General features: G+C 42.4%; 1 protein-coding gene across 1 annotated transcript in view; it reads right to left on the bottom strand.

The window, feature by feature from the left end:
- Nucleotides 1-13,589, bottom strand: part of tlcd2 (TLC domain containing 2) — a 29,011-nt gene that overhangs the window by 13,840 nt on the left and 1,582 nt on the right. Inside the window, exon 3 of the mRNA XM_030067208.1 lies at nucleotides 10,887-10,969. Within this exon, the coding sequence (XP_029923068.1) occupies nucleotides 10,887-10,969 (83 nt within the window). The remainder of the gene's footprint in view (nucleotides 1-10,886; nucleotides 10,970-13,589) is intronic.

Raw genomic sequence — 13,589 nt, 5'->3', positions numbered from 1 at the left:
CTGCTCCCTTGCATCTCAGCGACTGGGTTTGGCACTGAGGGAAAAACAAACACTGCACCTTGTTCCTCAGCCCAAAGAGTTAACTGCCTCTGTCCCTTCTCTCAACATGCTGCTGACAGACATACACCCCGGAACAGCATTCCTGGTTGTGATATCAATGGTACAAAAATGCCACCCCATTTTTTTTTTTTTTTGTTTTAGAGCAACCTGCTTTTCCTCCCTCCGGCCTCTATCGAAGCCAATACACGTGTGATTATGTGTGTGTATCTGTGTGTCTTTCAGGTCTACCTGCAAGCAGGAAAAAAGATCACGCTGTTGCAAAGTTATTTTGACTATGTTTCAGTTGTCGTCAGTGTAATTAAACTTACAGGTAAGGGACTCCCTATGCAAGATATTATTAAATGACACCCTACACAGTTGCTACACTTAATATTGAGGCTCTATCACATGTGGAAAAAGGAATTACCCAAAAGCACACCTTTTTTTTTTATTTTAATCATCCACTTTCCTCCTTGAGAGAAGCACTGAGGAGGTGTCATTTCCCAAGAGGAGGTCACTGCATGGTTCACTTTCTAAGAAATAACACTATTTGAAACCTTCTCACTTCATTCATTAAATATAGATTTTGACTTGAAATGTTTTCTGTAAATTACCCTTATTTATTGGATATGAACATTAAGCTGTTTGCGATATTCTTTTGGAGGTGATTTCTGGAACTTTTTCTTATATGTAGCGGAGCTTGTCACAATTTTGTATATGACTTAAAGTTTGCTCAGAAGTATATGTGTATCAGTGTTAGTCATATGGTCCCTGACACTGCTGTTTGATTGGCCTTTTATTGGCTGACTATTTCATCCTGGCCTAAATTTGCAATACGTTTGTAGAAAGTGTGGGGCTCATAAGGCCTGTAAACGAGTGTTTCATGCTTTAAAGTGATTCTGAAGGCCTTATAGGGCAGAAATATTATCCAAGTAAAGACAAATACATATAAAGCAGGAGTATGCACTTTTCCCCCCTTTTTTCCAAGTCCATTTCCAGTGATCAGCACCTCAGAATTACCCTTGGAGTGTTATATTTCCATTCGGTGTAAGGAGGAAGCCAGACAGAGATTTTGCAGCCATCAAAAATAAATGGAGAAAGCATTTTTCCATGTTAACCATTCCTTAGTGTATCAGAGATGACAAAGGGAGCTCGCCTTTTCTGTCAATTTTCTAAATCAAATAACTACTTTCACTGCTACGCTGCTTCCCAGAGTCGTGTGAACACCAGCTGCCTGATTCAAAAAGACATGAGAGCTAATATGGCAGCTGGCATAACATTATTGCAGCGACTAGTTCCCCAGGTTGCTGTATACTGTGCAAACTGTGAATCTTGACACTGATGCTTTAGTTGGCCCTTGTCAAGATTCAAATTTAGATATTTTCAATCTGCTTTTTAAAAATACACCACACCTCTGTTTCACATGCCAACTGGACAAAGAACAGAAAGACACAGATACGTCTGAGCCTTTCATTCCTTTCACCCGGCTCTGTCTGGCTGTCGCCTGAGGCTCATACACATCAGACTGCTGCTCTGTAAGGATCTTCATCTGTACAGCCTGCCCTCATGTGATTTCTTACCACTAGCTGATCACTAGAAATCCATAATCTCTGGGTTTCATCTACACAGTGTTCTCCATGTAACTGCATATATCTGCTTGTATTTCATGCCACCTCTCAGCTGTTTTTGACAAATTTTCCTCCCCTACACATCCAAACATAATGAGGTTTTCATGCAGGCTATACACACCATGCTTGAGTTGCTAATTGAAAGTAGGCTAAGGGTTTTGACTGCAATGGAAACATACAGTCTGCTGGATTTATTGTGGTTTCCCTGTTTTTGTTAGTGTAATTATCGCTATCATTGTTGCAAACCACTTTGGAAGCTGACAGGGTCCTGGGTGGGTTTGAAGTGATCTACAGGGTGCTGGGAGCAGGAATATGGCTTCTGGGTTAGGGGTATATGGATTGTACTATAAAGTACGTAGTGGGTTGGTTTTGTGTTTTTATTTTTGGTTTTGTTTTTCCCCAAGCGGTGGTTGCTACTTGGGTAGCAACTATTGATGGGGATCCAAACAAACGACAAACAAATAAATGGCATGCACATGGGTAGTGTGCCATTCAGAGCAGTCTGCAGGCGTAGATGGTTAGGGGTTGATTCCCTGTCCACACTAAGTTTTGAAACACTTATATGAAACTATTCTCTAGAATGATTATGCTATGCATACAAACTATATTCCAACACCATGTTTACAGTAGAATTGCAATTTCTTCAGTTTCCCATCATGGCCAATTGATAACCACGGAGAAAATGTAAATACAGCATGTCACATATCACGTGGTAATGTTGCTGAGAGTGGGCCATTTTTGCTCAACCTCTTAGCAAACTAGCATACTAGGTAACATGAATAAAACCAAATGAAAATAGCATATATGGACAAAAATGAGATCTAGTTCATGGTCCTGGAGATAAAGTTAACTGTAAAGAGAAAACAAACAAACAAACAAACAAGTGGCTTATGTCTTTTTATTAAGTGCTGACAGACAGACAGTGCTTGGTAGTGGAGCCTGTGAATGGGAAACAGTTTAAGAGAGTATTTTTTTTATTTCCAAAAAAATGTGAAACTGTGGTGGTAGATAATTCATACATTAATGGGAGTTTTCCCTCATTAATATTTTAGATTTAGTAGATTTTGGATACTGCAAAAGGTGAGTGCTACTCGTTTATGACAAACACAATGGCTGAGGAAATTCCTCAATATCAGGGAGTCAGACCATGACGGAAAGCCACAAAAACATGAGATGATAATGAAATAAAGCTACCAGCATGCAGAGTCTGTGATTGGTCTGCCGCCATGTGAGGGGGCGGACCAGGGTGGGTGGGCGAGGGGGGATGGGGGAAATGCTTTGAGGTGATGGGAGGTATGGGGGTGGAGAACAAGGCTGTGTGTGTGATATATGGACTGGGGGCAAAGCGCACAGTCGTTTTGGGGGGTACACACACACGCCTTTGCAGAGCCTCTCACAGGAAGATGGAGGTAAGAGTGTGCGTCTCTGGGGAGACCGAGGTTTGAGTGGAGGCCAGATGTCAGTCCTCCTGTTTGGAAATACGTACTGAATGGGGGGACTGAGGGGGTTCCCCACCAAAGAGATGAAATGGCTAACACACACACACACACGGACCACATTCCTTACCCGCCAAAGAACTCATGCACACATTCCGTTTTGCTCCTGCCCCGTTTTCCATGTGCTCTTTTTCACAACAGCCTCCACCCGCCTCTTGTTTTGAAAACAAAAACGTATGTAGAGAAAGTTTTACTCGTATGCTGTGCCTCCAGGGAAAGACAGAAAACTGTCTAAAGTGAAGTTAACCTCAGTATTTCTTGTGTCACAATCATGTAGACATCAGATGACCTGAAATGCATGGTAGGCCTTTGAGAAGTGTAATATAAAACCAAAATCTTAAAAAGACTGGATTTGAGGAAGACTGGGTCTTTCTCTCTCTCTGTCAGTAGACGGATGGACACTTTGGGCACACCAGCCTTAAGCAGACTGTTTCACTTTGCTGATTATATCTCTAATAACATTCCAGCTCAAACAATGAAGGCTGGAGAGGGAAATAGCAGATATGATGTTGACACTGGAGATGTTTAAAAAACAAACAAACAAACACAGCCTTTGGTTTGTCAAACCAAAGTGTGGCACTGTGGCCAAAAGGAGGAGTGGCAGAGTCCACAGGCTCGCTGGAAATATGTCTGTGGGCTGCCTAGCAAAAACATACCACACATGCTAATTCAACTACTGCTATGAAATACCAAGAAGCCCTAGCTGTTTTTCAAGCATAACAGAAGTGAAAAACACAAGAATAATTACATACTACCTTCTACATTAAATTCATTTTCCATTAATAGATTCTACTGCACACTTGATAATGCTTATATTAACATCTATGCCAGGATAATTACTGGGGGAAGCCTGAACACATCAAGATAAAGGAGAGCTCAACCTCAGTCATACACACAAAAACACTGAAATCAAACTAGCAAGCCTGAGCAGTAAATCAGGTCAGGCAAAGGAGACTTCGGCTGACCAAATGAGATATTAAGACTTATAAAACATTCATGCATGCCTATTCTCACACACAGTCCTGGTGGCTGTTTGTAGCGCCGCTATATTCGGCTGCTGGGAGCAACCAGTGGCGGGACATGCTGCAGAGGAGGACCCAGCAGGGAGACAGATGAAGAACAACAGGTGCAAATGGGGGCAGGATAATCAGGTTCTACAGAGCTGAAAATGGAAAGATGTGCTGCAAAGAATTTCAGCACCGTGTGGTGTCACACCTTAGTCAGACATAACGAACGACACCCAAATATGGTCACCTTTTCTAGCTGCAACGCCTAAAGGTGGCACGCTTCCAAACTTCAGAGACAGTGATGTTCTCTGATGGTTTCATGAGACAGTTTCAGGCTCCTAACAGTAACATGTGATGAGTATTAATCCGGTCTCAGGTCTGAGCTTTACGATCCTTCAAGTGGGAAAATGTTGACAGGGTTGATCTGAGAAGCATTCAAGGGAATCTTCTGGGTAAAAACAAACGCACAAACTTATATGTACAATATTATCTCTGTCAAAAATAAATGAATAAAAATAAACTCAAAGTGCAGTGACATTTTCTGATCCAGCCAGATGATGATGGTAAACATACAGCCAAACGTCCTGAACAACAAAGCTCCAAGGGAGAAATCCACAATGTGCAAGGCAGATACAGATGTACCCGAGGTGACTCACAGCTGGAACCGCTGCTAAAGATGCTTCTATAAAGTTTTGATTGGGGGTTGAATACTTCATTTAAAGCCCACCTGGTATACCTTTGCTCTGCACCCAACCTTAACCTACTGATGATTAAATACATGCACCTATGCAACCTGTATTGTCTCAATTACTCAAACTTACATAACATCAAGTCAAGGTCCCTGCCTTATGAGCTAAAAACTAAATGAAGGTCTCATGCATATTCCTATTTTTTTCTCCCTTTTGTCAGCTCACCATGTACGCAAAGCAAGATGCTACGAGTGAGAAAAGCCTTTGGAGAGAGCTTTTTCAAGAAACAAGCTCACAGGAAATCCACAGAGGTGTACAGTGACGAGCAAATTTATTTTGCCGCTTGGGTTGTTAAACTGTAGTTTGGAAAATGTCTGAGCGCAGTGGTGACATGCATCATTCCTGTCAGAGTTGTTTGCTGAGGTATAAATCTTCACAAAGGTGACATGAGTGTCAGTGATGATCAGTATGAATTATTAAGTTGAGCGGCATCCCCCTACATAGTATGATGGAAAGCGCAATGGACAGGAAATCTCAGTGTGTATATCACAGCGTTAGACTGAAAGAAAGCCCGGAGCAGAATGTGATTAGAAACCGCACGGCTCCTCCAATAGCTGATTAACTCGTGACGCTCCTGACCTCCTGCTTCAGTGGACTACCACCTTTGGCTTCACTCTAATAAGCAAATTCAATTCTGTCTAATGAGAGAGGGATGAGAGGCATTTGCAAAAGGGAAATAGAAAACATGTTGCAGAACTTTACATGTTCCCAAAAATTATGTATGTACACAACTCAACTCTGGTGCAGTGAGTTCCTTTTTTAATTCCTGCTGTGTAGGGTTGTCACGCTACCAGAAATTCAGCTGTCGATACCAATACCAGTGAACTTCCACAATCCTCAATATCAATTTTGATTGTACAGTAAAAAAAAAAAAAAATCAATTTACTTCAACATACACTCCTTTATTTAAATCTGTTGAACATTCAAGTATTTAAGCCTTCAATTATTTAAAACAAACAAAAAGTCAACTGTGCTTAAAAAACAACTTTAGATTGCACAGAATTTCATTTGCAGTATGCAGCAGAGACATGAGATAAATATAGAAATAATCAGTAGGCGTATACAAAATTAGGTTTTGTGAATTTATTATCATCCCCTGAGCATCTGCCTCATATGCAAAATCCTTCAACACACGACTCTCACTGTGTTTCTTTTGGACAAGCCGAGGTGGAGTGGCTTCTCCATCTTTCACGTGTGTTTGTCTCTTCTTTGGCGAACACTTGAACAAGTGTAAATCGTATGTATACTGCCCCCGTCAGCTCTGGAAGAATATGTTACAGGCTGCTGGAGGCTAAACCTAAATAAATACTGAATCTAAATAAGTGCATCTGGTGCCTAGTGTGCCGTAGAAAAATGGGTACTGTTGTATTTTTGGACTATTGGCATCGATTCGGTACCAAAGTTTCAGTTCTTGGGACATACTGCTATGTATTTTGCTGCTATTGTCATGCTGTTTATGATCAATGAAAGTAATCACCACTTCTGCCGCTGCTGGGCATCCATCGCCTCTGGCTCATGTAATAACAATCTCACTATTTCCAGGCGTCACGGGCGACTGAAGCTGAATCAGACTCCACGTGGGGGTGAGGGCTTTTCACAAGGATGGGCAACAGCAAACAACTCCCTGATTTTACATCGACCACACGCGCTGCAGTTACTCCAAACCACTGACACAATGGCAAAAACTACTAATTTCATTCCTCTCCACGCTCTCTCAACATGGCACTGACAGGCTTACAGGCATGACGCCCTGCACATTTATGGTTACATTCCCAGACATTTTTAAAAGCCTCTTATGGAAGATTTATTTGACAATATATACAGTAGGCTCATGTATATTTAATCTCTTCAGGAGGAACTGGACTGCTAAAAGGCAACCTATTTGTGGCACAACTATCAAGGCTTCCTGTTTACCAAAGGAAACGAGAGGTCAGGGGTGACAGGGGGTAGATGGTGTTGGGGCTCTTGATGTACAAACCCGTCATACGTGACTGTGGCAGGGCCCACATGTTTCTCAGACAGGAATAAGAAGCTCTAATCTCTCCTTGAGCAAACAACAGGGGGGAAAAATAACTTTCCATGGAATGTTTGACTTTGTTTTTCTCCCAGTCTTGCGACATCGGGGATCAACAAAAGCTTAAAAAGTCTGTAAACCAAAGGAATCCATTTCTATAATTTACAGAGAGCGAGAGGGAGATATATAGATATAAATATATATGTGGAGAGAGAGAGAGCGAGAGAGAGAAAGAGAGAAAAGAGGGAGTGAAAATCTGAGATAATAAAAGCACAGTAAAGGAAGATAACAGGACATAGGAGCACAGAAAGGAGAGAGGAGGAAGAGCAGCTTTAATGATACAAATGGTGACAAAACTTATTAGAGCTGGACGAGGTAAAAACACTGATTTACCACAAAAAGCTTTGCTAAGGCACAGCTGGAAGCAAACTTTCTAAAATTTTACTACTGCACTTTCATGTTCTCCCGGCCAATCCCACTGTAGGCTGGTCCTGTGACATGGATGGCATTTTGGGCATGTGAGTCTCAAGAGCCTGTAGTCTGCCCCGCCAGCAGGAAGTAATGTAATACTTGGGGCAAAAGCCTTCAGGCAACTCCTTACATCAGAGGTTGTTTAGCAGTGGCTGAGCTGGCTTAGTCCAAGATGGCGGTGAAGTGAAATCCAGTGAATTATGGTCCAGTGTCAGCAAAAAGCATTTCAGCAATTGTGTGTGTCACAATATCAAAATTACCATATCACTAAAATATGATTCCACTGAAAGACGACTCACAGAAACATTGAATTATTGCCCAAGCCTCGCTGTAAGTTGTTTGCAGAAATAACAAATGCCACACTTGAGTTGTAGCAGCAACTAGCCCAAACTGCTGCTGTCAGCTCTCTGGGGTAAAACAGACAGAAGGTTGTAATGGAAGTTAAGCATATGGGGAAAGATGATCAATAGGCTGTGAAAGGGAAAGGGATGCACTTATGATCACCCCCTGTCTTTCTGTCAACAAGCCCACCGGAAAAACTCCTGGGACTCTCCATATCCGGTCTGCCCATGCTTGCAGTGAGGTCCTGCCTTGCTTTACAACCCTTAATGAACCCCCAATACAATGTTCTCATTTAGCATTACCCCCAATTTCTCAGACAGAAAGGACAATAGCGAGCAACACAAAAAGAAAGGCCAGATGAGGACAAGACAGCAAAGAAGTTGAGGGACAGCCAAGCAGGAGGGTATGTGTGGGAAAAAAATGACGGGTGAACATCGCAGGAAACAATGAAAGAAACACTTGATAAGGGTAGAACAGAGAAAATGAGTGGCAAAAGAGAGAGAGAGAGAGAAAGAACGCAAAAATGACAGAAGAGAGAGAGAGTTAGCCAGCTGACCAACACAGAGAGCCGTGTGAATGAGAGGGAAAGTGGAAGTTCCCTGTCCTCACAGACTGTTGACAGTCTGCAGCCAGCTGGCCCGGCCAGGGCTGCTATTCACTGGGCTCCCAGGCAGGGGAGCAGAGAAAAACAACAAGAACTTCAGGATTAAAAGGGGATGGCTATCTGGCAAGCCTTCCTCCAAGTGTGTGTGTGTGTGTGTGTGTGTGTGTGTGTGTGTGTGTGTGTGTCGTAATTGAGGTGGGGAGAGCGGAGTTAGCAGGCCGGAGTGAACCTGCTTAGATGCAACAGAGCCTGTTTGTGGTGAGAAAATGTGTCACTTCTTCAGGTGCAATGCTCATATCCTCCACACACACACACACACACACATGCACGTGTGTGTGACTCACATGTGACACAGATGCTATATGTCTCATTAGCAATATGTGAATGCAGCAATACACTACCCACTCACGCATACACATGAGCACTGACCACATGTTTTAACAAATGATAGATCTGTCAGACTTCAACGTGCTTCTTTTATATGTTTGTGAAAAAAAAAAAATCTACAAAACCTGCAAACCTAAACTGCCAGGATGTTTTACCTGTCAGGTGATACTTAACAGGGAAATGTAACCCCGGATGTCACATGTATCCATGCGACAATCCATGAGAGGCTTGTCCGTGTTTATACGTTTTGTGGATTTAGTATGTTCTCATATTCAGCATCATTTTCCATTACAAATCTGTAGTCATGGAAATTTAAGCAGGAGGGCCAGCAGCATGTAATATCCTGCCTTGAGCCACAGCCTCAGATAAAGTGACTAAACATATGCTTGCTACATACACATATTTCTACATACCAGGTTGAAAATGTGCATGCACACGCACACACGCGCACACACACACATCATGGCTGCTGCAAGGTGCAAATGCATAAAAATCCTTTCCAATTAAAATTTACGCATGCAGAAAACAGATCTTGTAAGTCATATAACAGGATGAGAGACGTCAACAGAAACAGAGAGATATTAAAAATTTCTGTGTTTTCATGGATGTATAGGTCACACAGCCATGAGAGAAGAAAAAAAAAATCAAGCAGGATGTTGCTGCATACCATAACTTCACTTCAGGTCTCCATTTCTCCTCTATAATGGTTAAAAGGAATGGGGGAAGGGTTAACTGATCTGAGCTGTTCTCTTTGTTCCTCTCAAAGGGCAAAATCTCCCATCCACTCTGGATCAGCCTGATATTTTCCCAAACATGAGAACGGCAATCAAAACAAAACAGAAATCACAAACACAGCCGCAAGCACCAATTCACATGGTCAAAGCACAAAAGGCGGTCTTTGACTCAATACAAGCTTTCAGAAGAAGCTGAAAACATGCGACATGCATAAATTGCTCCATTGTTGGCAATTGGGACCTGACCACCTGGGCATTTGAACCCTGGACCTTTGAATACCAGAGAAAGTGACTGACTGACTGCATCTCTGGGGAGACGTGGTTTAATACACTCCTTCTTATAACTAGAGACAACGACAGTTCATATTCTAGACTGGGGTATTTTGTCTATTTAAACTTAAAATATTTACAACAGTCAAAATATTGGGAGCAAAATTCCAAAATAAATAAAATAAAAAAAAAAAAAATCACACCGCATTCTGCTAAATGTTTTGTTATATTTGTTTGTTATATTGTCAAATATGTTCGTCACACTTGATCAAATTTTGGTGAAATTGTTTTGCACACAGTACAAAATACAGTAAAACACCAAATCTCACTGTGGACTTTTTGACCAATCTGAACATTTCAAATGCCTGATATGTACCATCTAAGGAAAGTAGGTGTCAATTTTGGTGGCACGTGAATGAAGACTTAGATGTTGTATATTCTGAATATTATAGAATGATGGACTTCTGAGTTGACCCTGGGTTGTGAGTTTGGTGGCTCTAGCTGTTGTAGTTTCGACCATCCAGATACTTTTACTGGAGAAGTCACAAAAAAAAAAAAAAGAAGAAAACAAGCATCATATGAGGGCTCCTGCACTGATGGTGTTTTGACCGTAATAAGCTAGTTGTCAAAGAGACACCAATGCAGTGCACGTCCCTTTCCCCTGGCCCCAGGTGCACACACTTGAGGGTCACTGTGTCATGAGGGTGGGTAGCTTTGATGGGAATGCTCACCGCTAGAAATAGTGGCGTCTGTTGAGTGCCAGAGGGAGGAGGGGTGGAGCTGAACTTGCTCAAGGGATGCAAGATAGAGGGGGGTGACATACTGGAACGCTTTGTTCCTCCTTCCTTTGTTCCTTGTAGCTAGACAAGGAAGGCTTTGTGTTTGCCTAAGATAGGTGATGTGTGGTTTCAGAGGACGATTTATCTAAGTCGATGACGCTGTGCTTGAACTGTGGGTGTGTCAGCTGGCTACTGAGATTCTAGATTGGCGTGATGGATGGATGATTCTCACACAGAGGCGGGGGTTTCCTCACTCTAATGGGTCAAGGTGAAGCTCACTGGTGAGGATGTCAGATATTAGACCAGAGATCATGCGGACCAGCCTCTGTTTTGAAGCCTTCGGATACAAACTGTGGAGAGACTTACCACAATGTGATGGAAGAGAAGCTCCCAGGACTGAGTCAGCTTCTGGTTCAGCACCATGTCAAAAAAGTCATAGATGAAGTAACCTGCGGAGACAGACAGACGATTTAGCCTAGTCATTAGCTTTAGCAATTAGCTAATGAGCCAAAACAACATGGCCTCTTCTGACAGGAGAAGCCCTCTGCATATCAAGTGTGTCAGTGGGATCCTGCTTCCATGACGACGACGATGGCAACCAAGATGTGGCTTGGAGAGTGGCTATTTATATCTGCCCTGCACCCCACCACCAGCCGTATCCATGGAGACGGCTTTTCACAACGCTGGAAAAATAATGAAGCGTTGAAAATGGGAATGCTGGGATGGATGGGGCGCTTGGGGCCTGGGCCGTGTTTTGGTGGAATTTGACACCCGCACCTTTCTGTCGATCAGGTGCAAGATGGGGGCCGAAATGGGATCATCTCATCACAAGTTTTATTGTCGTGTCTGGCTGTCACAAGCCACATGCCAAAAAAAATATATTACAAGCTAGTTCACCAGCCTTTGTTCACTAAATTGCCAAAATAGTCGTCACACCTTATGTAACTCCACATTAATTCAAATGGTTTCACGGAATGACCCTTTATAAGCAGATACACTGAGTATGACGCACATAACCAAGCCTACAAATCAGACAGACAAATACAAGCACCCTTCACCCGGGCCCTCTTATCTCACTCTCTGTGTTTTTATAAGGATTCATTCAGTGCTCTCTGTTATGTTTACATTCATACACAGATGTGGGTGGGAGAGAGGAGGGCGGACACAGAGGGAAACAGATTGATTTGCTTTAATTGATGGATTACTTTTATGTTCTGGCAAATGTACATGGTGCCACCTTCGAGCTCCAGCTCTGCCCAGTCTCAGATTTTATAGCGGCTTGTGATAAAAAGCACTCAAGAAAAATTGAATGTGGAGAATTTCCATTACTGGGATAAATCAGAATATGAATGTAAATCAGGATAATCATGAACATCCTCACATGAGTGACTTGAAAAGCTAACATGCAGTCCTATATTGATTTCCTGATCTATTTTGAAGTGCCACAAGGGCAATTGCCTTTGAAGCCCCAACAAAAAGTCAGATGTATGGAAACACTATTAATTCCACACTTAACAACAACAGAAAAAAGTAAGGCAAAGTGATTCCAGTGTGTTTTATTGCCATATTAAGAGTTTGAAGCATATTTTGATGATTATCGAGATAATATCTTAATTGCAATTATTTTGGCCAGGATAATCATGACATGAAATTTTCCTATCGTTCAATGCCTAATCCATAGTGAAAACAAGAGAATCAAACTCAGATTGTTTTTGCCTTGGCCAACAGCCATAAAGCCTTACTGGAATGGTGACTGAAAGATAAAAGTGGGTTTCTAGTGAAATGGTCAAAAGTAACCTCTGGTGAACAGTTTCTTCTTCCACAGGATTCTTGAAATGATAAATTAATGACTCATGATTTGCTGGCTATGTTTAGAGAATTCCCCTCTTAAACAAGTTATTCAAGTAACTTTGTTTTGTTTCAACACACGGAAACACCATAACTCTGTTAGAATAACTCAGTTAAGCTCATACTGTGATTGTGGGAAACCCAGCCAAGGGGCCTGGATTACTCCCCTATTAAATGGATCACAGTAAACATTTTACTCGTTTGACTTCAGGCTTTTGCCGTCTGTGGAAACTCAGACTTGGCAACAAAATGAACCCATGGGGCAGTATTTGCCATTGGTGTAATTATTTTTTCTGAACCTACTTTCCAGTCAAAGTGGGTGGCTGGAAAATGTATCTTTTTGTGTGTGTGTTTGTGTGTGTGTGGTGGACTGTGTTATCTGTGGGTGAGATGCCGCAAGAGGACAAGGGTATTCTGTAACAGGGTTAATTTGTGTCAGTAGCATCAGCATATGTTAACAGCTTAACCCTAATAAGTTGAACAATAGGTTGGGTTACTTTGCGCATGTAAACATAGCCACTGTGACGAGTTGGTTTGGGCTCAGGACAAGGTCCTTCATTCAACAAGCAGATAATTATTTGTGGCATGTCACTGCAACGTTAAAGAGCCGGGGTGAATGGACATGTCTAGTCCACAAAAAGGCCGCTCTCAACTCGCCATGGCCTCAGCATCACACCACACTATTGGTGGGAGGGCTCCGGAGAGGCAGGGATGACTCCACTCTCTGTTAGCAGTGGCATCTGAACCAGACAGCCTGCATAATAAATCGACTGACCTCTTGCGCAGTTGCTGCCCATGGCCCACATCACATGGCTGCACAGGGCTATGGCTGGTGCCTGGGACCGACCATAATGTCCCCCATTGATCGACGCGAGCCACCGCAGCCAGTCAGCCGGCTTCCAGGGCTGGGTTTCGAGAGGGAATGTTAAAAATCCCGGGAATCCCAGGGCAGCCCTGGTTGCCCGGCACAGATCCAATAAATTAGCAATTTAACTGGGCTCACGTGCCATTAACTGTTCCAGAATACTTTGAGGATTAATGAGACAAAAGAAAAAAAAAAACAGGGTGAGTTGCTATTTTGAGAATCTGGGGTGGCATGTGCACTCAGATTTGAGCACATTTTGGGAATGGAAAATTGTTTGTCTTATGGGGTGGCAAATAAAGTCTTAACTAACTGTCAAACAACCAGCAAAATAACCAAAAACCTTTCCCTTTAATACA

The sequence above is a fragment of the Myripristis murdjan genome, chromosome 13, assembly GCF_902150065.1.
Source record: "Myripristis murdjan chromosome 13, fMyrMur1.1, whole genome shotgun sequence".
Taxonomy (NCBI): Eukaryota; Metazoa; Chordata; class Actinopteri; order Holocentriformes; family Holocentridae; genus Myripristis; species Myripristis murdjan.
Note: the sequence above shows the minus strand (reverse complement) of the source record. Positions and strands in the feature narration are given on the sequence as shown.